This window comes from Lipophrys pholis (assembly GCF_963383615.2).
Source record: "Lipophrys pholis genome assembly, chromosome: 22".
Taxonomy (NCBI): domain Eukaryota; kingdom Metazoa; phylum Chordata; class Actinopteri; order Blenniiformes; family Blenniidae; genus Lipophrys; species Lipophrys pholis.
The window spans coordinates 7,901,570-7,928,071 of NC_137644.1; the positions used below are offsets into that span (position 1 = coordinate 7,901,570).

A 26,502-nucleotide genomic window follows, 5' to 3' on the forward strand; every position below is an offset into this window, starting at 1 on the left:
TCAACAACCCGGAATGGTTCAAATTTACATTTGAATACTTGATTTGCTCTTTTAACGGGCAACATGAACTTATAATCTAAGAAAAGTCTCGTCCATTTGACATGTTGACATGGCAAGCCGGCTTGACATCAAAACATAAACACTCACACTGAGCGGCAGCCAGAGTGTGTGTGTGTGTGTGTGTGTGTGTGTGTGTGTGTGTGTGTGTGTGTGGTGATGCTACAGTAGGTGTAAGACAGCCACAGAGAGGAGGAGCATGCCACTTCTCTATATAAGGCCTAGCAGCCAGTCCCCTCTGGATCTGTGACTGGTCCTCCTCTCCTCCCCTACTGAGACTTCCACACCCGCGTTCTCCTCATCTCCCATCAGTCTGGTTTCAAGAGTCCCAGCGGTTGTTTTTTTTTTTTTTTTTCAAACACAGATTTTTATTTAAACATCCTCTCCTACCATCCACACCATCCTCTATCCATCCCTCCTGGACTCTGAGGGCTTCCGAGTTATCCTGTGAAGGTTTCTATCTGCAACTTTTGACTGTTTTCTTGGGAAACGGCTCAACATGCCAGAGCCCACAAAGAAAGGTAAGACTGTTGAAAGTATGTTGCAAGTGGGAAAAACATTAAAACATGCACACACAAAAAACGGTGCCAAAACACGTGTTGTGGATGATGTATTTTGAGCTATTTGAAGGCCTAAACTTGCTATAGTGAGTTTAAAAGACATTTTGTTTTGGATTGAAAGGGATTGCGGGGAGCTCCATCACTTCATGGCTCTGCCCGCCAGCTTGTTCATATGAATCCTCAAAGTGACTTTGACAGGGGTGTTGTGTTACTGATGCATGTTTCTGCCATCCTGGGTGCAAGAGACGATTTGTGCTTTAATGAACGACCACTATTCTTGCCCAGCCGGGTTGATCTGATCTGAGAGGGCAGATGTGATGATGAACCTCGGAGGAGGAATGTGGATGAGGCCAGACTCGAGCGAAAGATGATGCAATTTGAATGTGCGGAAGTCATGCAAGGATAAATAAACACCTTGGTCGTAGTAGTCACTGGTGAGTGATGGTTGGGGGGCAGGATTAGCCAACTTGTACCCAACCTGTTTGTGGTGATCGTTCAAGTCCATATTCAACTGCAGGCAGCGTCCCCACCCATCCCATGTCCTACCCTCATGCCAACTCCAACCGCCCCCAACAACATAACGTCACTCATCTGCACAGTCGCGTCCATCAACATTCCCTTTTAATCTTCCTGTGTCTGTCATTACAATATGGTATTACGCCCACCCTCTCCATTAACTCAGTTCTTTAGGAGGTCTGCCGTCCACCCAGACATGCCCATGTAGAGGAAATGGAACATTTTGTTTAGCCTTTGGAAGCCCCCCCCCCCCACTGATGAGAGCTGATACCAGTCTCTAATAGACCCATCCTCCTCCAGAGACCCATCGGTTTCTCTGACATATTCAAAACAATTTATACATCGGTACTATCAGATTTTGCAATAGAAGTGGCACTAATAAAGATAAATAGCCAAGTCAACGTCATAATTCTGTTAATTTTTCTGCATCTAATCCATTAATGACAAAATCATTCTGCACACAATGAGTTTGGATCTTTTTCTATCTTTTGGCCTCGAAACAATTTTCAGTAAAAAAATTTTTTCATACATCTTACAATATTTAGTCATAATAATTACACATAAAACAGAAAGATAATCTTTTTTTTGACATTCACAGTTTATGCAATGCGTTTCCTCAATCAGATCAAAAATGTTTTCAAAAGATGTTTGACTTTCTTCTATCTTCAATTCAGTAAAAATAATATTTTAGTAGTCTGGAGTACATATTTCTGTAGATTGAGGCCCATTTTGAACCCATCACCTAAGAAATAATCATAGATACAAACACAGTTTGCCACAGAAATGACCAAATACAGAGAAATTCCTTGTGTACATTCAAAAAGTATGTTTTTCTCTGTGCAATTCGAAATGTAACAACAAATAATAAAGTGTGTAGAGATTTCAGAAACTCTACCTGCTGTAGGCGTCAATAAATAATCAAGCTGCATGATAATAAATAGTAATAGCACATTTTGCCTTAGAAATTAAATAGTGTTTTGGCGTGTTTCTCAGAAGGGAGCTGGACGTGACCACATTCTATGAGTTTCATAGTAAAGATATTTCCCCTCTTTTAATGCATTTGTAAATTGCTGTAAAGCCAATTTACTTCCATCTTTCTGAATACTAATGTGCTTTATCATATAAACATATAAATAAAGAAATCACCAGTTTTCCTTTATTAAGTGTTTTTCTGTATCCAAATCAAAGTTGTGAGGATAAAAGTTGCTGTAAGCAAAGATTTTTGACCTTCTCGAGGTATTTATCAAACACTTCCCCCGACACATACGTCAGCCCACTTTCCTCTGTTTGGGTCACCTGTGGTCGGGAATGTTTTTGTTGCTGAGGTGAAGTGGTGTGATGGTCACATGGGTCTAATGTAAAGTTGGATCATCATAAACATCTTTGATCCCCCTCAGAGACAAAGCTGTGGAGAAATCGAGGCAGCAGATTCCTGTCTGTTACAAACACGCCCCAGAAATAGCCGCTTGGCCCGGAGCAGCAGATAAATACGGGTGGAAAAGTATTGTTCTTTAAATGAGTCCGAACAGCTGAGGAGGAGGAGGAGGAGGCTTGAGCTGTTGTTTGAGGCAGCCCTCGCTTTCAGGCCTTTAAAAAGTCCAAACCAGAGATGATGGACTGGCTGAGTCCTCTGTGGATCTCTTGGGACCGGGATTCTTGTCCCTGGAATAGTTCAGAATGAGCACACTTTTAATCCCCATCCCTTGTTCTCTGCCATGTCCCCTCCTCCTCTTCCTCCTCATCTCCCTTCTCCTCACACTGAGAGAACGGACGGATCAGTCAGGAGGTCAGGCACCTCTGGGGTGAATCTCCCACCCTGTGTCCAGAGGTCTTCCAGAACCATCTTCACTGTGGCACAGTTTAGAGTTTCAGTGGCTGTGAAGACGTTGTCCTCACCTCATGATATTTACTGTCTCTGAGGTCCATCACCTTCGCAGGGCTCTGTCCTCTGACATTGTTGCATTGTGTTACTGAAGACCACCTCATAAATCCCAGCCCTGGCAAAACGCGGGGGCACGGCACCATCAGCACCTCATTGCCTCGGCTTGTATCTCCTCACACACACCTCAAGTGTTGTGGTTCTTATTAAGCCACGCTGAAAAGAAGCCAACATCAGAGTGGAGCCCACCAAAAAGCAAGAAGCAGCAGTCTGAGCTCAGGTTTATTCCAGCGATAAAGGTCTACGATTGGAAAAAATGAAGCTTGCTGGCAGGTTGGCTCACATCAGAGCCTGTATGAGCCCTTCTGTCTGCACGCCAGCAGCACCAACAGCTGAAAATACCTGCAGCGCCGTCAGCTGCACTGGGAGTCCTCGGAGGTGAAACAAAACCTTTCTCCACTCTCATTATCTCAGCGGTGATGAGGCGGAGGCCGAGCAGGGCTCATTCTCGAGGGGGCATGATGTGACCCTGCAGGATTGTGGCCCGGTGGCCAGCGTCGCATTGTTTTGAAGTGAGGTGGAGGCAGCGCGGCTATATTTTGATGAGGAAGGCCGACCGGGGTATCATTCCAAATACAGAGGGGATGTCAGGAGCCGAGCGGCAGCGGAGGCAAAATGCAAATTAAAAATGGTGCCAGGTCTGTGGTCATACATGGGAGAAAAGATGCAATATTCATAGAGTGATGTATTGAAGCAGCCAGCGCTGAGAGACGCTTCATGAAGGAAATCAATATCATGTGAAATAGTAAAAACAGATGGAAAATACTAACTGTTGTATAAAAGGATTCAAAGAAATGGCACACAGTTGTTCTTCCTATATATTCAGAAATTTTTAGAATGTCGTCATATTTTTCTAAAATAGGTAATTTATGTATTTTCTAAATCACCGAGAATCTTGAGGAAATTTTTATCAATCCAGTATTTTGTTATTTCATTTTCTCACCACATTCCCAGAGCTGCTGTGACACAAATTGTACAAATTCTAAACAGTAATGGTAAAGGTAAAGACAGTAAATTGTTAACATTACTCTTGAAATATTATCCTAATGTTGCATGTTAGTCATAAATTAGGACTTATTTGTTTTCTAAATGCATGTGCAAAAATATTTGTTTCTGTTAAATATGGCCGTAATTCATTCCTATTAAATGAGTTTGTTCTGATCTGACAGATAAAAATAATCTATGCAGGAAACGGAAATAGTGACTGGAAACCAATCAATACAGGATGGTCACATGATGCATTGTGTGTCTGAAGTCGTTCTTTAAGTTTGTGGTATGCAGTCGTGAATTCTCACCACGTTACATACACTTTGTTATATCAGTTACCTGTTCATATATTCAGGAGTCGGACTTGAGTTTGTTGTACAACGTGATCTCAAATTGAAAGGTCGACAGAAATGAAGGAAAGCTGCTGCTCGGAAATATGCTTTTATAACTTGTCTTCAAGGGAGCTGGCTTGCCTCCATATTGGGATCAGCACTTAACTAACGTTTAACTACAGACAGATGAGCAGTGAGTACTGACTTGTCTCTGGGGTCATGAGGTGGGAACTTCTTCTCATCAGTATTCTGTCTAGTTGGTCCCAACTAGTGGTGTCCTCTAATGGCAGTGCCGATTCTCTCAACAGTACCAACTTTAACAAATACAGACTCAGATTTTATATTTCTTCGCACCTGAAACCGACTATAGCTAGTTTGACTGGAACTCTCCCCCACCAGAATACCACTTCACCTTATTCTATTCCCCCAGGTCACTTCACATTAAACATGCTATATATAGATGAAAAGTATGATAAACTTGCAGACACAATCAACAAACTTACTTGTGTAACAGCAGAGTGACATTCAAAGAGACTATAGGCCATTCACATACTTAAATACCTTTCCTCTCCCTGGATTCTTTTCCTCAGCTCACCGATGAAACCCACTTAGCTGCCCCCCCCCCCCCCCCCCCCCCCAAACAGCCGTACCAAATCATTTGGTTACACTTACTTTCCTTCTCTGTCATTACCTTCCTCACACAGTGTGTCAGACTCCCAGTTCCCCCAGGAGTGACACAGCTGCCCTACACACCGCTTCAACACTTCACAAACTTTCCACCCTCGCCATTCGGTTTCAGGCCCCGTTTACACGACAATGTTGCCACTGACTTCCCAAAGTGGAAGTTTTTGAAAACGCTCAGATTCTGTCATTTTGCATTCATCCAGCTGAAAAGTGGAACAGTTTGCAGATGGGAAGTTCCCACCTCACATGACGGGCTTAAATAAGCAACATGGCCACCTCTGGCAGTGTCGCATTATTGCTGCTGTTGTACAGACTTCATGCACATTTTCTGTAGAGATATTACTTTGTTTGCTTCTATCTATTAAGCTTTGTAGTAACACACAGCAAGTCTGTGTCACTGAAGGGGTGCGAGGGAGTATCTCTATCTACGCATACAAGAAAATAACAGCTTTGAGTTCAGAGGGAGTTCATCTCTTAACATTCACAGAAACTGTTTCCAAGATGAGATGCCTCATTAGAGGATGTGAACCTGTACATCCCACTGCTGTGTGTACTTTAAAGTATTGAAAACAATCCATACAAAATAAATAAAGATGGTTGCTCCAGATCTTTCAAGACAACCACTGATCTTCTGTATCTCCACAGATAAATACATTTTGACCAGGCTTCGTTCATCCATTCACATTTCAAACACAGCCGTTAGTTTCAGAAGTCTGTATCAATAAAAGCCAAACGAAAGGTGTGTCATGGGGAAAGGTGTGTCATGGTGACCTCCTTCATAATTGGTTAAGTCTACACAGTGCCTGATCACAAATAACCCAAAGCAAAGGTGCTGAACTACACATGGATATCGATAAAAATGAGTCAAACTGAATCAACAGATATGGGCGAATGTGCTGATTGTGTTTCTTGTCGTCATGTGTCACTGATGGCCATGTGTTGTGTTTGTCTTTCTGCAGATGAGACGCCAAATGGGCAGCCAGAAGGTGAGTGCACATCTAATCCGCGTGTCACCTCGTAGTCTAGCAGATAATGAGTTACACAAGAGCTGACATGCAACCAGTAGCGACACAAAAACACTCAAATAAGAGACGAGAAACCAATTCCTGCAGAGACGATACAAAAAGCTCCCCTTGTTGAAGCAGCACCCCTCGTTTGCACCGTGATGATAAAACTTGCCTTCACGTGAAACATAACGACTCCAGCCGCGAAAGACGTGTAGCAGTGTAAATGTGCAGCCAATAGTCGGCAGTGTGGACGAGCTGCTGTGGCTTCGAAGTCCAAGCCGTCAACGTCTCTGACATTCCTCTGGCCAGCCAGCTGATCCCCCTCTGTTGATTCAGCTGACGCCCTCGCCGTCCCATGTGAGCGAGATGCTGGCATGCGAGTGGCTTTCTGCCGGCGCTGAGGTTTTTGACCTTGGAGCTACAGCATCTTGAGGCTCAACTTTTTAGGGTCCGACTAAAAATATTCCTGGGAAAAGCTCAGATGAATCATTTCTTGCACTGGCTCATGATTTTCAGTGTCACATAACCAGTGTGGTGGGTAATAGTTTACTAATAGAATAGAAATACTTTATTATTCCCAGAGAGAATCTTTTCTTATTTTTCAGGATAGAAATATTCAATATTTTATTAAACCAATGGAAGCGGCTGCTTATCCATCCACTGGGATCAGTTTGAGGTTCAGGGTCTTCAACCTTCCAGTTGAAGGACAACCACTCTACCAATCAAGCCACAGTCCCTCTAAAAAACATTTTATTCACTGGAAACTTAAACTAATCACTCTACATCAATCATTACATCACTTCTGTTTCCCAGAAAAGCTTCACCACTTCATTAAAAGAATACCAAATACCATCATGAATCACAGGAATTACAGCAACATTGCAAAGGTTAACAACAGAAGAATTTTGTATTTGTGTGTTTTTTTAAATAGAAGTCGTGATAAACAGCTTAAAGCCTCTATTGAACTTTCCACATTTCCCATTTTGTATGGAGTTGCATGGCGGTCTCCACAACTTTTGTACCATTTTAAAGCCATTACAAAGATGTTTCTGCTTTTCATGTGTATCAAAGTGACAATGTTTTGGGAGAAAGATGATATATTGTGAAGAAGGTGGGTGGATATAGTTGTGTTTTTCTATGTCCGTTTGTGTTGGGTAGTGTGTGTGATTGAGCGAGAGAGCGAGAGAGAGAGAGAGAGAGAGAGAGAGAGAGAAGCATTGCAGATGCTGAAGCTTTGTGCTTATTAAAAGCAGCTGTTCCATCCACCACTATATTTGTCACATGCTCAGAAAGTGTTGCCCCAGAAAGTTATGGTGCCCCACCCCTACCTGAGATTTCCCTGGAGGTTTCTCCACCCCCAGGTGGGTAACCCTGACGGCCCCCCTCCTCCTTCCACTCGCCCCAGAATGTCTCACTCTTTTGCGCATCACACTCACATCACGTGTTCGTTTGACGTGTGCCATCACCGTTATGTGCACTTAATTCACTCTGCGAGGCCTGAATCTGCACTTTTCTGGTGAAGGTATGATTGCTCGACTCTTTGAATGTTTACGCGGAAGGTTACCGAGGTCAGCCACAGTATTGCACTCACTGTGCACAAATCCACATGCCTGGACTGCTCGACGTGCACTTGCCTTGAAACAGGGTGCAGTTACTAACTCATGCTGTGGCTGTTCATGTATTTGTGTGATAGTGTGACATATTGTCATCAAACAGGAGGCAAATATAAAGATTATAGAAGCTGGGTTTCACTGACAAGTTCTCCATATTTATATGTATGAACAATTGAATCACAATCAGTGAATCTCTGCCTCTTTAATCATTTCATAGTATAGATATGAAATGACCACAAAATTATTCTTTTACTACTTGTGTTTGGATTCATTGTATTCGAATGGCCAAATGTACAAATTTAGAGACTAAAGTTTTTCAAATCAGCAGTCTAAGTCTCATCGACCCATTCTCATAGTCTTTGGGCCTTGGTCTCCATCGTGCATTTTAAAATATATCGCATCTTAGTGATGACTAATGTGATATTGGGTTAACTGGACTGTCAAAGCAGTATCTCTTCTCAATAACCAAATTGGAGTCAAAGTACAGCTTGGTGCAAATTGTTGGGACACAAAAAAGATTAGCAGAGGTATAGGTCATTGAATGGGTTGGTCGATCCTGCTTCTGTCCTGTTAGGTCATTACTGTTGGGCTAAATGGTCTAAATGGATTGCACTCTGCAATTATTAAAATCACTCTTTCCCCGACTTTAGACCTTCAACTACTTTCTATAACCTTAAAATAATATCTCTGCACCCCCAGTGCACCTGACCTTGCCACACTTGAAGACCAATACTCCAAGTTGTAATGAAGTTTATTACTCACAAGAAAGACTTCTGAACGTAGCTTCTGATGTTTTGAGGAGTATGATGAGAACATTGTAAGCCAACAGTATATGGAGGCGTTCAGCAGCACCATTCACTCACTAACTTTGTGCAAGCTCACTTCACCAAACAGTCAGGAAAGAACAGATATATTTTACAAAGAGGGAATCGATTACTGCGTAAGGTGAACCTATTTGCACCAGCTGTACAATAATGCACCAAGTCTTGTTCGTATTTAACTTTCTGCCTCAGTTGCTGCTCATCAGCATCAGGTCTGTCTGGTCATTACGTATCTATACCCTCCTCATTTGAGCAAGCATTGTCCTGTAAGGCGCCCAGTGTCTCTGCTCAATGCTTGCTGCTCCAGCTTGGCGCTTTGTCTGCTGTACAGAGGCTACAATAGAGGCGGGGAATGAGCCCGTAGAGACTGACAGGAAGAGCCCACAGCCCGCAGAGCCCGAGCCATTAGAGGCTGTGGTGGCTCAGGAGCCGAGTCCCACCAAGAACGGCTTGGACCAGCCACAGCCGGGTGGGGTTGAGGTGAAAGAGAGCGCAGAGTCTGCTAACTCTGCTGTAAAGGAAGAGAGCCCTAGCTCCCACCCACCCGCTGGTAAGTATCCTTTAAATATGATTCAGGCCCATCTTACCGTAGTAAAACTGCATGTTCTACCCCTCTAGCTTCTGAATCATGCCCTGAAAGCAGAGCTAGTCATGTTGTGCATTTTAATTGCTCAGCAGCATGGCAAACACTGTCTATTTCCTTATTTTTTTTTTTTAAGTCTTTCATTACCTAAAACCAAGTTTTGTTTTTCTCAATAGAAAGCTAATAGATGACTTTTACCTTTCTGTTCAGAATGCTATGGACTCCCACTGCTGAGTCATGCATTTGTTTTTATCATCTTTTGCTTTTTATACAGTCATTTTAATTGCATGCTGGATTAAAATAGAAATGAAAGACACACACTTGCACCTAAGACTTCAATCATTCAGTATTTGAATCTTAAGATGCAAGAAAAAAGAAGTCAGATTGAAATACTGATTCAGTCCAGAAATGAAAAGCTACAATCCGTCTGCAAGGTGAGTTGCTCAAGTCAAACAACAAAAAACTAGAATGCAAACCCATTTTTGCATTCAGCGCTGACTGGTTTTCTTTGATCAGCTTTGCTTCGGCCATAACAAATGATTTTGAGCTCAGTTGTCAAAGAGCAGAGAGCATCGTATGAATCGGCGGCTATTTTCTGAGGCTCATCAGTTTCTTATGCCTGGTCATGAGCAAGCTTCAAGGCTCATTTTTTACATGATGCACCTTGTGTGTTGTGCTTTTTTTTTTTTTTTGTCCCTGCAAGCTGAGAGCCTTGCAGCAATGGGTCCAATGCCTCGATCGTCCGCAAAGCTCTGACCTCACATTGTTTGATGTCATAGACAAACAGCAGTCAGGATTTTTTAGAGGGCCCAAGCAAAGTAATCAGTCCATGATTTGGTTGTTTTTTTTATCCAAAAGCTGCATGTCACGATCCATTCAAAGTCTTTTCCCGCATGTGGTCAGAACGTCTCGATGGTCGTCTGTGTCTTGTTGACCTGCCAGTAATGGACTTGAAGTATTTATTTTTTTGATAAGTGGGTATATTTGTCAATGACACCTTTATTCCAGATGATGATAAAGCTGGAGCTACTACTCCATCACCAACTCCTCAAGCAGGTTGGTACCCATAACAGCACTTACCACTTCATTCCGATTTATTCTTTTCACACCCCGAGAGGATGAAACCAAAGAACTGAACTCAAGACACTTTGATTGGAGCAATGCAAGTCACTGTCAACTGGTTGTATTTTGGGGTGGAATAAGTTTCATTGCTTCCTTACCCCAGCAGGGATCATATAGTTTGACTTGCCAGTGTGTAATGTTCACGTTGATGGCTTGTGCTTTCTTAGTCTTGTTTAGTAACAAGAAAAAGCTCATGCACAGTCACCTCAACATTTACAGATATTGCCAAATCTGTAAGTGTAATGCATACATGTGGCGGACATGTGATATCAACCTGAAAAATACCACAGTCTCACATGCACATCAAGCTTTATTTCTTTATTAAAGATAAAGATCGATGTGGGCATGACTTTTCACATACATATTTGAATAAAACCATGTATGTTTAATGTGTATCTGTACAAAAAGTAAGAATATTTGTGGTACAAGATTTATTTGTTGCAACAATGCTTCTTGGCAATAACTGACACCATAGGAAACCCTATTTATTTCCCACATTTGTAAGGAAAATGCATTTGTGGGATGAGCAGCAGAGTCATGTCTTCTATACTAACAGCTCTTTTTTTTTTTGCTGTTGACTATTCAACAAAGAGCAGCCTCAGGAGTGTGCAGCAGAAGCTTCCCAATGTTATACAACTTACTGCCAAGAATCATTGTTACAACAAGGAAATAATTTACCAAACACAAATTTCTTTTATATTAATGAAAGTGCACTGTGAAATCTGTGGTTTCCACAAGAACAGGCAGCTCTAGTTGCCTCGATTATAACGTGTTAGTTGAGATGTCAGCATCACGTGACGATTGAGTTTGAGTTAAAAGGGCATGGCCATGTCATCCCAGGACAAAACTCTTCATCCAAAAGCACTTTCCACTTAAAATTGACTAAATGAGGCACCCAGTCCTCTATATATGCAAACTTTCATCTTAGACTATATGGACGAGGAATAATTGATCAATTTAGAGGAAAACCCACTGATTTAATGGAAGATGTTGAGCCTTTTCCCAACTTTTATGAGTGAAATTTACCAAGTACATATAATATTGATCAAAACCTAAACGCAGCCAAGCTCATCCTGATTATTTTAACTATAACTGTGCTTTTTTCACAGAGGAAGCCAATTCAACCAAGAAACTCTCAGTTGATCTTCCTAGTAAGACCCTTGTGTTAAATCCCAGCTTCATCCTTTGGTCTTCTGTCCGAGCTGGGGCCTCATTTATAAAGGTTGATTACGCACAAAACGGGTCCTGAAAGATGCGTACGCTACTTCTCACACAAAATTTGTGATCTAAAAAATTGCGGGAGACTGTGCGTACAACTTTAAACCTTGTGCACACACATTTTGGAGGTGGGGGGGAAAATGGCAGCGCTGATGGTGAGGTGGAGAAATTAAGCCAGATTCATCTCATACATTTAATATCTTCAAATATCAGACTTATAGATCCACGTTATCATAAACAGCCAAGCTGCAGTGTCCTAGATGCTTCTTTAGTGGAGCATTACGACTGAATCAGCGGCACAATGTTCTAATGTCAAACTTTCATCTTTAAATGATACCAAGCGGTGGATCGAACTGATTGATTATCAATTGTGACAAGGTGTGTAACAATCAGTCTAATTTCAGAGTAAGCACATAAAGAGCGTGGTGACAGCCGTGCGTAAAGCTGAACTGTGGACGCACTGCTGCGGAGTGCACCGATGCTGGAGAGAGACGACCTCATCCTCGTCACCCTCCGCCTCCAACTCTGGAGTGACTGAGGATAAAACACAAATTAGCGTCAAATGCCGGCGATCAACAGGCTGATTGAGATGCAATAATATTGACGAGGCACCTTGCATTGACCATTTATGGTAAAAAGTGGGCGAGTTGAGGGTGGGATATGAACTGCGCAACCTTCCAGGTCGACTGCGATCTATAAAAGGAAAGTGCGTGCAGATGTGCGTACATACAGTTTTATCAATCCAGATTTTTGGGGGCGCACGCCATTTTCAGCTTTTGGGCGCACGTACATTTTTAGCAGGAATCCTACACAATGTTTTATAAATGAGGCCCCTGGTAATTTATTTTTAGAATATCTGAATGTTGGAAACGTGTTAGAGACACATTTACTTCAAGTTAAATTGAATTTACTCACTAACACATTAATAGGAATTTGTCAGTGCACTCAGGTTGGTGAACCCTCTTAATGTGAACCCTCCTAATGTGTTTCTTGTTAAAAGTAAAGATTCCTTTTTCCATGAAATTCCTCAGGTTACCATTTGTGAGCCCTTAACTGCTTGTTGTTTTGTTATTTTATACGTGTGTTTGTGTGTGTATCTGCTTCAGTGGACTTTACAGTACTATTTTATACAATATGCTGTAAATTTCTCTCTGTCTTTGTTTAGATGATAGCGTCCCTGTGCCAGCCATGGGGAGAAAAGACTCAGGTAATAAAGTGGTAGTTCAAGAAAAAAAAAAAAAAACTCTTTAATTTTCCATCCTTACATGCACTCCAGGAGGAATTTGAGCCTGGTTATGGTGTGTGCAAAATGAAAATGATTGTTTTCTGGCAAAGTTACCACCTCTCCTTGTCCTGTCCTTCCACATAGGACATGAATGGGCTTTCAGAAAATTCAATCTTTTTCATTTGCAACAAGACAAAAGGTTCATTACGTTTTTTTAAAAGGTTAAAAGGTTAAGCTAATGTGTTGGCAGACAAAGGTCTGTCAATGGTGACTGTGCATAAGTTCCATCAGATCTGGATTAACAGTCCACAGTGTGATGCATCAATGAGACGTCTGGTACCGAATAGAAGATGACAGCATCCGCAAAAGGAAGAGTCCACAGTGAAAACTGCTTCATATCTGGAGGAAATAGGCCCTCTTTGAATTTTTTTGGGGAATGAAATTTAGATGCCGCTCAATCAGGGTTCACATCGTCTCTTTCATGCTTTCCATGTTGCAAAAAGCTGAGATCTTGCTGCTGTGTGAGGTGTGAGTGTTGGAAGTGAGGAAACGTGTCCAAACTGTGCGTCTTTTAGTCGTTCTGTCCGTGTTTGTAACTCCGGTAAACGTACGGTTTTCAGATGGGAAGTGAGAGGTGGGTGTCAGAACTCCACTCGGTTTAGGGTTTTTTCTTTCCTACGTTGTGAATGGACTGCAGAAGCTTTGTTTTAAATCTTTCTCTGTCCTGACTGACTAGTGTGGTCTCTCGGAGAGGGTCAGGCCCCGGAGGACCTGGACAAGCCCATCGACACCCCACCACTGTCCACCCTGCTGATCGAGAGACCCCAAAGTAGAACTATTCCAGTGGGTGAGTTGAAGAGGAGAGCGTATGCATTAAATATCACAGTTAGAACACAAAACATATAAAAGTCCATGAAATAACGCCGACCTGAACACAGACATTCATCATCATTTTTGTCATTTTATCGTTTGTTTTGTTGGGACTTTTATGCGTTAAAAATATAATTTTTTTTCTTCTTTGAATGTATTTTTGTTTTTAAAGGTGGAGACATCACCTTCATCGCCAAGGTCGAGGCCAAAGATCTTCTCCGCAAACCCACAGTCAAGTGGTTCAAAGGGAAATGGATGGACCTGGCCAGCAAGACAGGAAAGCACCTGCAGCTCAAAGAGACTTTCGACCGAGCAACTAAGGTACCGTCCTTCACCAACCAGCCCCAACGCTTTCAGGGAAACCCACGGGAAACATTTAAACTGAGTATTTGTCCAACAAGGAAGATGTTTTTCCAGTAAATGTTCTCATCATACCATGTCGGTAGAATTACGTAAATGAAGAGATCCAGCCACCTCAATGTCACAGCGCCACTGTAATGACACAACTTTGAAAGCTGCACAAACTGTACATCCTCTGAAGAAATAGACATTTTCCAACATCAGCCAGAAGAGAAACGTGACGGGCTGCATCTCAGATCATACTGCAAATCTTTTTGCATCTGTTGAATGCAAAAAAATCTAAATAGAAAAAATATAAGTTGCCATGAAGCCCTAGTTTGTTTAATGGACATAAAACGGGTTTGTTGAAAATACACTTACTATTTGCAAAAATACAAATAAGGCCCTGTATGCACATCATTGTTTCAGAAAGGTTTTGTGTTTACACAGAGACATTTTGAAAATGATGTCCATTCACACGGAAAGGGCAGAAAGACTGAAAATCATATAGTTAACATGCCAGAAGTTGGCACTGCTTGTTTATTTAATGAAACCGTGCACAGAGAAACGTTTACATTGGTGAGCACTCGTATCTACAGCTCTGTTATTGTGTTGCCTAAATGCACAAAGTTAAAGTGTTTGACAGTGAAAAATTTGACATAGTTTGTCATACTCTGGAAAAGAGAAAAGGTGACTTAGATACCTTCTTATTTTTCCATTTTAGAAAATTCTGCCATTTTGATTTGGGAATTTTCAGTTCTGAGGCAGCTAAAGCGAACTTTCACCTATATGAATCCATATTGTAAAGCACTAATTTATAAAACGATGCTAAAATGTTAGAAATGTTGCATCCGTCTCCAGTCCCGATCAGGTAAACAAGGATTTTACTCAAAACGTGGTGTTTGGCACTTTTGGCAGATCCACACGTTCGAGATGCTCATCATCAAAGCCAAAGACAACTACGCTGGAAACTACCGGTGCGAGGTCAACTACAAAGACAAGTTCGACAGCTGCTCCTTCGACCTGGAGATTCAAGGTTTGTCACGAGGACGGAGCGCTTCATATTCAACTTCCGGTGCAGAATTGACGACACCATTAATACCTTTATGCTGTGTGTTGTTACTGTTTCACAGAATCTGGACAGGGCTCACAGAATTTTGATATTCGATCTGCTTTCAAAAGAAGGTAAAAAAAAAAAAAAGTTCAAAGCGACGACAAGATGTTAACTAGAACTGAGGTATACGTTTACAGATAATAGGACTGATGATTATATCTATACTCATGAAATTCCTTGAAATGTGAGTAAAAGAACATATGCAGCCCCCTGAGGCACAACAATGAGCGTTTCTTCTTCAAGTAATATTACTGAATGACATACGTGTGACAAGATGGTTGGGAAGATGTCATTAACCTTCCTCCAAGGTAATTACAAATCAACCAGTCGAGTCGATGTGTAATTTAAGGCCAACTCTTGCACTTTGAAATCTCCCTCCAAACAATGTATCTGGAACGCAATGCAAAGCATCCTCGTCCCATTGCATCCTCACAATGCTGCTGCGCACAAATGTTTCTTCAACATTGCAGGAGCATTGTGGCAATGGTGCCTGGCACCGCTCTCGATGGTTTAATAATTCCATTTTCACACAAACCGCCTTGTTTCAAGCAAGACAAAGACAAATAAGCAGTTTGTGTGTAAACGCCAATCGTGAGTTAGCCTGGAGCTAAGTCAGCGATTTCCATCAGAGCCTCTGCTTTGTGTTGCCCGTTTAGCATTGTTTTCTAGTGCCTGTCTCTCTTTCAGCTCTGATTAAATCTCCATTAATCTCTCCTTCTTAACAACAGCAGTGAAGGACAAGAAGATGCAGGGGAGCTTGACTTTAGTGGGCTTCTTAAACATAGGTGAGAACCATGTACCGCCCTCCAGCCGATTCTGTCCTGTTCAGTATTTTTAAGCCCCTCGTCTATGTGGATGTGCTTTTGTGCCCCATCTTTTTTTTCCACATCCTTTGTAATTTAGATTTGTTTTAGTCTTCTTGGCGGCTGCTGCCATGATACACTTTTAAGATGCAGTTACAGCGTTTAACCCATCAATACCACACGACTCTCCCTTTAGAGACAGACTTAGCCTGATTCCGTTTTAGACAGCAGGAATATATAGATTGGATTCCAGGCCTGGGACTATGAGTTTGAGTTTCCATGTTCTCCCTGATTATACTTGGTGTTTTTTCCAGGTATTCAACCAATACAAAGAAATCTTTGGTTCCAAATGTAAATATGTGTTGGTGATCCATCACCAGAGAGAGACAGATTATTTCTAGCACAGTTCATTAGTGACCAGCTGCAGCTATTGATGCTGAATGTCTTCATGTAAACAGATTTCATGGATCTGCTGCTCATCCCACAAATGCATGTCCATTACAAAGTCGGGCCTTTAAACAGTGTCAGACTTTTTGCTTTTTATGCGTGAATAGCCTGGCTGAGGGGCCAAACCTTAAACTTGTGAAAATTAATTATACCCGATTTTAACAGTGATCCCCAACCCAGAACCAGCACTCGGTTCTTTCTGGGCGAGAAGGGTTTTGCAAGAGACTGGTGACCGGTCCAGGGTCCACTGGCACCTCCATGACCCACCTCAGTATGAAGGATATGTAGGTGTATGGATAGATATTGTATCCAGCTCTAAAGGGAGACATAAACTGGTGCTGGTGCTGCTCTTACCAGAGACATTTCGCACTTGTTTTCCATTTCGTACCAGATGTAGAGTCAATCCAAATCCAGTACTGAGAAATGCATTAGGAGTTTTTTTCAAAAAAGAACAGGAATTAATTAGAACAATGGAAATAATAATTATCTAAAAAGAATGCTGTGTAGAAAAAATTTATATAATGAAAAGAGAAAAGGGGGCAGAGCGAAGTCAAGGTATGAAGTGATACCAAACAGCAAATACAGAGTTACCTGTGTAAAAATTCACCTGCATCCATTACAAATAACAGAAGTTATCTCAGGTCTTGATGGGTTAAACATGAGAACGATAAAAGAAAAAAAAAAATCGAGTCAGTGACACTGTTCGCCGGTAAAATTATCCATTTATTTTGGGCTTGTCTCTTCTTCTCCCCTACATATTCAGAAATCAAAGGTTAGTAGAAAGAAAACCATAGGTTTTAAAACGATTAGACCTTACTGCGGGTGAGTACTGTAATCCTGTAGAGACCCCAGCATGTCATGTAGCTCTAGGAATTGGACGAGCAAGAGTGTTGGCCTACTGTAGTGCGGTAACACTTCATTTGAAGGCAGCATTCCTAGGAGCTCAGTCGGCAGACAGCCATGATGGAAATGGGCCTCGCTTCATCGACGTCGAGGTGCCTGCTCTTCATCGTCGCATGAAGCGAAGCAGCTCCTCTAAGAGGCGACGGGCGCCATTTTGGATCATTGCTGATGTGCTCGCGGGCCACGGAGAAATGATGCTGTAAAATAGTGTTATCACTACATTGTCGTTTATTTCAACTTAGAAATACAAGGCAATCAAATGCCGTGTTTATTTTGGCCTTCTGTCATAATTGCCTGAAAATAAGCAGATGAGATACATAGGCAGCGAATGTAATAATATTTGTTGCGCTATTCACCTCCCGCCTTTCGGACATTTGTGGAAAATGTCTTTGAAAGAAGACTGAATGAGTCTGAACTAATGAACACACTAATCTCCGGGTCGACGTGCTGAACTAACCTGGACCTCATGTCTCTAACATCTCCGACTTCAACAACACGTTCATCCTCTAACAGCCTCGGAGTATCTGAAGTGATCACTCAAACCAACAACAAAGGGATGGGCCATTTTTACGAGAGCCGCACAAACACGTTAGGAGTCCCCGTTTAAAGCATAATTTGTTGTTTGTCTGCATGCTGCATATCAACATTCAGCTCTACAACATCATTTAGGATGATAAGGTTTTGACAGAACCAAACATGCAACAACAAAAGAAAAACCCTCTTGACTGTGGATCCATGACTGCTTCTGTGTGTTGTTTGAATCTTGATACCCAGTGTAATAATGACTTCACCAATGAGGTATAGATCTTTCTTTAATTTTTCCTTTTTTTTCTCACCAAGAACTCAACAGATAATTGGAAGTGCAACAAACTTCTAACACCATTTAAGACCTGCTGATATCATACAAACATCGTCTCCTGTGTTTGGACAGTTCACACCATTTTGCTCCATGCTGCGTTCACATTTCAACCAAACTTTAATCAAGCAGAAACATTATATAGAAGTATGTCAAATGAAGTTATTTGGTGCAGTAACACAAATACTGCCTGAAGCATCAGTTACAGTTTGTTTTCCTCCAGATGCACAAAACAAGTGTAAATTGATCCTAAAGTGAGTCCCTATTTCCATCCTGCCTTATAAAAGGTGGTTATGGATAGTCATTTTAGTGTATTATTTAGTGTATCATTAGTGTATTTTAGTTTAACACAGCACACCACCATGATTAAGTATGTACAATCACTAAATGAGGAAACATGGACAAGCATTATATTGATTTACACGGCCGGTAAAGACAATGACTATACCATGGAAACCAGGTGAGGAAGCAAGTACCTCTGCTGTTTGTTTTTGTAATGAAACCGCACAAATGCACGCAGAGAAAAATATGCTCTAAACATTAACGATGGGAGAACCCGGACGTTCGTATGGACAGTTGGATTGCTATTACAGGAGACTGTCAACTATAAAACTATCACGTCCCAGGACATTTTTGGACTGGGAGTCATGACACTCTTGGGGAAACATTGTTGTTATTGTCCAGCTACTCTCGCTTGTCCAGAAGAACCAGTAGCTGCGTTTCCGCCGTCTACATGGAGACGGAGTTTCCGAAAACCATTTTTACTTGAAAACGTTGCGTGTTCATTGAAAATTAAATGATAGCTTTAACACCCAATTTATGACCGACGACACCTGGTCAGAAAAGTGGCTGCATCCCCAAGTCCCTCCACAAATTACCTGAAATTCAGCAAATATTGTTTATCTTCAAATCAGTTGAGGTTGACAGCGTGCAGTAACAACTGATATATTAGCCACATTTATGAGCACAGTGAGGATTTTCTTAAACTTTTAAATTTGTTAAAATCACACTCCAGTGGAGAACACTTTGGTGTTGTGCTTTAATAGTGCTGCCACCTCATCTATGTTAACGTGTGGCTTCAGAGGAGATGTCAACACAGAGAGCACGCCATGCCCATCCCTTTGTGTGACATGTCCTGAGGAACACTGCGGGCAATAACTCAACCCCACTATCAAAAAAAATTACATTTGAAGTGAAATATTAAGCAAAAATGTGTGGATGAGTCGTTCCTCAGGACACGTTGCAAACGCCAACATACGGCTCAGGTGCTCATAAATTCCCCTCGTATCCGGCGCCACCAGGGAGCCCAAACAGCAGGATGATGCTCCCGACGTGGACGTCTGGGAGATCCTGAAGAATGCCAGGCCAGATGAATACGAGAAGATTGCCTTTACGTATGGCATCACGGACTTGAGAGGCCTACTGAGACGGATGAAAAAGATTCCTAAAGAGGAGAAAAAGAGCGAAGGTAGAGAAGATCTGGATATTAAGATTAAGTCTGTGGTCCTGGAGGAAGCTGCCTTCAATTCGTTTTGTCGCTTTTAAAGCATTTGCAAAGAAGCTGGAGCCGGCGTATCAGGTGGACAAAGGTTCAAAGATCCGGCTGGTGGTGGACCTGGCCGACCCCACGGTGGAACTGAAGTGGTACAAGAACGGACAGGAGATCAGGCCCACGCCCAAGTATGTGACAGCCTTTTCTTCCTCTGTCACATCTTTGTCTTCTCTGATTCACTACTCTACAAATAAAAGGCATTTTAACCTTTAAAAAAAATGCTTTGGATTTGTAGCAATGTTCTTACTTTCCAGTTCTCTGGTTTGTCGCCTCTCAACAGCACAATGGTTCACATGTACGTTACAGTTCAGAACTCACACATGCACCTTAACACTCTAACACCACAAGTTTGGAGAACATATTAGAACCTAGTAACACGGCCACAATCACTGACTATTAGCTTTGACATTAGCAACCAAAATATGCAAACCCCTTAAGTGTAATTTTATCCCGCTTGAGAAGATTAAATTAATATGCATTTATTCAGCTGTTTGGTTACCTAACAGACCAAATATTAACATGATGAAAATTAACCAAACGTACCATGGAACTTCCATGACATTACAAATAAGTTACCTTCCCAAGTAGTTACTTTTCATTTCCAGCAACTATAATTCATTACAAATTTTCTTCATGATTTACACTGCTCCTCTTCATATGCAGCCACTTCAGACCACTACACTGTGAACCATTGCCAACTGACACCCCGTGAACATATAACCGTCTCTCGACTCTAATGTGGCTCTAATCAGCTTCCACGCAGTTTCACACACACTTTTTCGCAGGATCTCTACAAAGTCACTGGGCCGTGACAATAAATGGCCCCAGAGCTACATTTGGGTGTAAACACGGTGTATGGTGTCGATTCTTGAATTGAAATTAACTTGTGTCTATTGTCCATACAGGAAAAAGGTGGTACCTCCTTCACAGGTCTTTAACCAAGTCTGGCTTTGAAACCGTCTCAGTCGTTGATAAGTTAGGCTTTATTAACCTTAAAATTCCAATTTTACTGAATGACATCTGTAGTTTTGACAAATTACTGGGGAAAAAATATCTATTCTTGTAAAGGAAATATTTATATATCTAAATAGATCCATGTTGATATGTAATGTGAGCACGGAGGCACAAAAACCTGATAAAGTAAAATAGATGCACTTTCTCAGCAGTTTTCACCTCCTTTCATTGGTTTCCAGGTCTTATTCGCCAATAGCTCTTCAGTTTGCCACCAACTGTGCTCAAGCAAAAAGCCAACGCTCGACTTAAAATAAATGCTTAGCACCTAGTAGCGGTTTGTCCTGTCAGTTTAAAAAGGAGATAATGTGCAGTTAATTTCTGCTTTTTTAAGCTCCCTCAAATAACATCATCCAGGTTTAAGCAGGACCAATCAATCTAAATGAAAACGGTCCCTTCAAAAGTATTTGAAACTTACTTATTTGCAAATTTGGGCATCGTTCTTTGAGATGGAAACACAGCAAAGCAAAGTCAGAATCATACTCATAAGTTTTAACTTCATGTACAACCTCCAAGGGCAAGATATGGTTTGTTGTTCAAGCCATCTTCAGGATGGAATTTAAATAGTTTGACTATTCTTGGAGTCCTAGAGTACAAACAACAATCTTGTAGAGTTTTTAACTCGCTTGTCATCTACTGATTCTGTTCAAAGCCACCTGAAGTTAAAGCCATCTGGGAGGATATTGCTGTTTTCTGGTTTTGCTCTCTCCAGGACCGTGTGGTCCGAAGACTTCTCTATAAAAGTCTCTCTCTCCCTTCCAGTCCTTCTGTTCTTGTTGTAACACTGTAGCCGTCCCGTCCAGGCATGATGTCTCTCTGTCTTTGTGTGTGTGTCCGTCTCGTCATCTCTTATAATCACTTGCCGCACACACCCTGTGCTCTGGCTCCATTCTGGCTCTGCTGCCGACCTTAAGTAATCGGAAGTAAGTCTGTTCGTCTGGTCGATTCTCCCTTTTCCACATGTCTCAGTTTTGTTGTGAGCCTGCTCTCGCCGTGTGCAGTTAAAGCATGACAACAAGTCTTTGCAGATTGTTTCATATTTCATTATGAGCTTCTTAAGACTGATGCATCATTTATGAATTTGTAAATTGCGAGTTTATTCAGGCGAACCAGCAAGGTAACTAATGGACTCCTTGTTTAGGTATATTTTTGAGCATAAGGGCACACAGAGGATTATGGTCATCAACAACTGTTCCTCAAATGATGATGCGGCCTATTCAGTGGCCGCAGGAGACGAGAAATGCACCACAGAGCTGTTTGTCAAAGGTATCAATCTCATTTCACCGTTTGGCTTTTTATAACAAGATCTGAAAGATGCATCGGCCTTTTTTCAGTTACACAGTGTGCCGTCTTCTCCGACAGAGTTACCAGTCAAGATTGTTAAAGATATTGAGCCTGTGAAGACCACGGTGAACGAGAGGATCGAGCTGGAGTGTGAGGTGTCGGAGGAAGGTGCTCAGGTCAAATGGTAAGACTTTCTAGGTATGCAGATGATTTGGGTCTCTGCCTGTACTGCCTGGCTGATCCCACTCCTTTATGTGTGCGCTCTTCTAAAGGATGAAGAACGGTGTTGAAGTGCCGACGGGAGTCCGATCAAGATACCGAGTGAAGTGCGAGGGAACCAAACACTACCTGGTGATCGACGACGCCTCCAGAGAGGACACCGGCACCTACTCCATCATGGCCACTGGTGGCACGTCTGAGGCTCACGTTCAAGTTGACTGTAAGTTGAGTGTCCTTTTCTTGGAGAAAGAATGTAAGCTTATTATATTTCCTATTTTTATGTAAAAAGTAATATTTTTGAATTGAAGAGGCATCATTAAAGAGCAGTGGTGGTACAGTTGAGCTGACTGTGACTGTAATAATTACGTAAATCACTGGTTAAAAGCAGAAAACATTCTATTGGATTAGAGAAGCACAGCTGAGATTGAAGGTTCGTAGGTGTGAATTCTACTGCTAAGAAGTCCTTGAGCATGACCTTTGACCCACCAGGCGCTGCAACGTCCCAGCCCAACACTCCTAGAAATAGGATGGGTTGAAGACGGAAAAATAATTTCCCCACAACAGATTAATAAAATATAGGGGGGGGGGGGGGGAATGTAATTTTTAGTGGGAAATCAACAAAACATTAATTTAAAGTCTAAAAAAAGTCACTTATGTCTGGTGATCTGCACCTTTGCATCGCATTTTAAATGAGAGCAGCAAAACAAGATAAGCAGTGGTCAAAAAGAGATGCAAAGCGGAGGTAAATGTACAGTTTAGCCGCATTTATTGGCAAAAAATAAATGCTGTAGCTTCTCCAATCATAAACTGAGTTTTGTGTTTTGCTTCCTAACGGCTGCATCCAGAAAGTAAAGGTGTAAACTGAATGATTGATTCAAATGTATTAGGAGAGTCGCAGAGAAATCTGCAACTCAAGATTTTGCCATTTTTTGAAGTAAAGGCCTGAGCTGCATGACAGAAAATATTAAATGAGAGAACAAATACATGTTAAATTCTCAAGGCAATTTCCACTTTAAAGCAAGTTTTTCATCCCCTGCACATCTTTTGTAACACACCTTTTTTTTTCTACCTCCGTATTTGTAATTAGTGAAGCCCCTGAAGATCTACCAGGACCTGCAGGACATGAAGGTGCTGCTGGGTCAACCCATCAAGCTGCACTGTGAGATCTACCCCGGGAACGTCCCGGGCCGTTGGTACAGGAATGGACAGCTGATCCAGCCCAACGACCGCATGAACATCATACACAGAAACAAGTACGACGGCTGTCTTAAGCGCTTTTCCAACTAAACAGTATCCACACAATATTCACTAAGTTTCTGTTCTGTCGTCTTTCAAGGGTCCATCGGCTTGAAATCGAGACCAGCACCCTTCACGATACAGGAGATTACACTTTTGTACCCGAGGGATACTCGCAGAGCCTGTCTGCTAAAATCCACATTATTGGTGAACTTCAGTGAAGTGGAGACTTTTAAATTGCATTTCCTTCTTCTGTATTTTCACTCGTGTGCTTTTTCCGCAGATCCTCCAAGGGTACACTTGGACAGCTTGAACTTCCAAGACAACACCGTTACAATCGTAGCAGGAAACAAACTTCGGTTGGAGATTCCCATCAGTGGAGAACCGGTGCCCAGAGTCGTCTGGATGAAGGGCGAACGGGTGAGACTTTGTCCAATTAGAGTTTTCACTTAAAGCTCCTTCACACTGTGAAATGTTATGCGTGTAAAGATTATAACTCGTTTCATAAACTGCACAATAGCATTCATACAGTTTATCTAAAGCTGTCTGTGCCATAGAGAATAAAACCCCTCTCACGGTCCAGATTTATATCTTTAATATTATGCTTGAGAATTGAATATGAGGGGCCATCAATGGGAGAATTTAATAAATCATTTCAGAAAAGCTCATTGAAAAGAAATGATCTAAATGACATCACATAAACTCACGCGATTTGATCAAAGAGACAGTTCAGAGATACATGATAATGCAAATAGTTTTCTCACGAGCTACAGAGATTGTAAACATTTGTGTGTGAAAACTTTTCAGTCCTATAAACTGAATGCACAAAATTTTAGTTTTGTACTGCGAAATTGTAACCGAAATAAAACCATTCATTCATTCATTCATTGGCTTTTTGCGCTTTCAGAGTTATGTAAACAATATTGGGTCATCTATGCTCAGTTATAGAAATCTGCAGAAGTTAAGGTTATTTTTTGGGAAACCAATAGAGGCCTGCTGACTGTTCTTCTGTTCCCACACAACATGTGGTCAAGATTTTCACCTCGTTAACCTTTGGTCTGTGGACCAATGACTTACTTGGTCTTAAAATATCTGAGTGGCGTTGGTGGTGTCTGAGCAAATGAAGTACGGTCTGGTGCCACCTGCTCTACTGCGACTGGGCTCAGAAAATGACAGGATTCCTTTGTGACCACTTGGTTTGGTACTTCTTTGAGTACCAGTAGGTTGGGAAGGTTCACTTGATTAATCTGTTTAAATGACAGCTCCACTTCAAGGGCAACGTGATGCTTCCATCTCAATGAAATCTAATGTGCAAAGTTCTGAATGCTTAGGAACCCAAATGTTCGAGGCACGAGTTGGACCAATTAGTGGTGCGTCAGCCAACAATGAGGGGGGTGATCAACGGTGTTGAGAAACTTAACCTTCAAATCTGTTTCGGTTTTTTGTTTTTGTTTTTCTCAGGTGATTCTGGATTCAGGCCACCGTGTCCGAGCTGAAACGTACGGTGACCAGACGAGCCTCACGATTGATATCACGGAGCGGGAAGACACAGGCAACTACAAGATCGTCCTCCAAAATGAGGCTGGCGAGGCCTCAGCCAGTGTCAAAATCAAGGTTGTTGGTAAGAGAAACACTTCCAATAAAACATCAAATCGGCAAATGTTTCCACGAGCCATTTACGAGAGAGAGCCTGCTTTCCACAGACATTCCCGACGCTCCCGAAGCGCCGCTGGTCACAGAAGTGGGTGGTGATTGGTGCTCAATGCAATGGGAACCCCCAAAATACGACGGTAGCTCACCAATATTAGGTAACTATTACATCCTACTTTATTAAAAGAGATTTGATCCACATGTTAAGTGACACCTTTCCTGTTCACCCTTCCAAGGCTATTTCATTGAGAGGAAAAAGAAACAGAGCTCCAGATGGATGAGATTGAACTTCGACCTGATTAAAGAAACAACGTTTGATCCCAAGAAGATGATTGAAGGAGTGCCATACGAAGTGAGGATCTTTGCAGTCAATGCAATCGGGGTATCCAAGCCCAGTGAACCATCTAAAGCCTTCACTCCCCTCGGTGGGTATCCCCTCGATGTCGTCTTAGCAGTGTAACCTTTGACCTGAGGCTCTTAAATAATCTGTTCAGGAAAGAATGATATACTTACTTAATCCAACAACGGGTTTATGTCACAACAGTGCCATAATAATGGAGAAACTTTCAAAGAGTGGGCTTGTGATGGTGCGTGCGATCTGCCCTTGGTACCCCAGCGACACAGCTGTTCTCCCTCTTTATACCCTCCATTCGAAGCATTCTGACTGTGACCTCCACTGGACACGCAAGAGCTTTAGAGGATATTAAATATGTCTTTATAATGGCTGCCAAATCATCTCTGGATTAGAGGTTTAGGAGATCAGGTCTGTCAGGGGGTTCAATAGGAGTTAAATGTGATTCACAATACAAGAATAGACGGCAAGAGGAGGGGCTAATGAGATCTGACAGTGAGACTGAGAGCATGGCGGAAAGGGAGCGGCGCCTTGCTCACGTGTTCATGACTTAGTAAAATGGATGTTTTCTGATCTTGCTCATCCCCGTCGCCAAGTGATTGTAGCACTACGGCTCTCTATGATCTCTACAAAAACCTTTATCTCCCCACAGCTGTGACCAGTGAGCCCACTATGCTGGTCGTGGATGACGTGACTGACTCCACCGTGACTGTCAAGTGGCGTCCCCCCGAGACCATCGGAGCTGCTGGGCTAGACGGATACTTAGTGGAGTACTGCATAGAAGGAGGTGAGTCGTTCTGCACATTGTTAAAGACCCCCTATAGATACCAACACCCACAAACTGGGGAAATGTTAGAAGCATTCAGCGAGTTCAGAGACATCATCTGCTTCAGTTAACACGCACAGGCCGTTTCACAGGCTTCATTTAGCAGATATGACTTTCACAGATTATATCGGCGGCACTTGGGACAAAATGAGACCATAAAAGCGTTTGATTCTGAAGGTCAACGTCTATCAAGGGTAGCGACAGGACCAACAAGACGGACTTCCATTCACAACTATGGCCAAATTAGAGTCATCAGTTGACCCAAAGTGGACAAAAAACACCCTGAGAATTGAGGAGGCTTTTTGCTGGAAAATTAAAGCAATGGTAGTTAAATAAGACTTCCATTAAACATCTTTCTTGTCAGACTCTCATACCA

General features: G+C 42.0%; 1 protein-coding gene across 1 annotated transcript in view; it reads left to right on the forward strand.

Moving 5' to 3' along the window:
- The first annotated feature begins 297 nt into the window (after positions 1 to 297).
- The window catches only part of mybpc1 (myosin binding protein C1), a 33,277-nt gene continuing 7,072 nt past the window's right edge, over positions 298 to 26,502 (forward strand). Inside the window, exons 1-24 of the mRNA XM_080492127.1 lie at positions 298 to 578; positions 6,035 to 6,061; positions 7,372 to 7,443; positions 8,848 to 9,066; positions 10,108 to 10,155; positions 11,331 to 11,372; positions 12,605 to 12,646; positions 13,401 to 13,511; positions 13,707 to 13,855; positions 14,792 to 14,909; positions 15,007 to 15,058; positions 15,716 to 15,772; positions 19,298 to 19,464; positions 19,544 to 19,676; positions 21,701 to 21,825; positions 21,922 to 22,027; positions 22,116 to 22,282; positions 23,150 to 23,315; positions 23,399 to 23,505; positions 23,582 to 23,718; positions 24,760 to 24,919; positions 25,002 to 25,106; positions 25,185 to 25,373; positions 25,953 to 26,087. Of these exons, the coding sequence (XP_080348253.1) occupies positions 557 to 578; positions 6,035 to 6,061; positions 7,372 to 7,443; positions 8,848 to 9,066; positions 10,108 to 10,155; positions 11,331 to 11,372; positions 12,605 to 12,646; positions 13,401 to 13,511; positions 13,707 to 13,855; positions 14,792 to 14,909; positions 15,007 to 15,058; positions 15,716 to 15,772; positions 19,298 to 19,464; positions 19,544 to 19,676; positions 21,701 to 21,825; positions 21,922 to 22,027; positions 22,116 to 22,282; positions 23,150 to 23,315; positions 23,399 to 23,505; positions 23,582 to 23,718; positions 24,760 to 24,919; positions 25,002 to 25,106; positions 25,185 to 25,373; positions 25,953 to 26,087 (2,656 nt within the window). The 5' untranslated portion in view covers positions 298 to 556. The remainder of the gene's footprint in view (positions 579 to 6,034; positions 6,062 to 7,371; positions 7,444 to 8,847; positions 9,067 to 10,107; positions 10,156 to 11,330; positions 11,373 to 12,604; positions 12,647 to 13,400; positions 13,512 to 13,706; positions 13,856 to 14,791; positions 14,910 to 15,006; positions 15,059 to 15,715; positions 15,773 to 19,297; positions 19,465 to 19,543; positions 19,677 to 21,700; positions 21,826 to 21,921; positions 22,028 to 22,115; positions 22,283 to 23,149; positions 23,316 to 23,398; positions 23,506 to 23,581; positions 23,719 to 24,759; positions 24,920 to 25,001; positions 25,107 to 25,184; positions 25,374 to 25,952; positions 26,088 to 26,502) is intronic.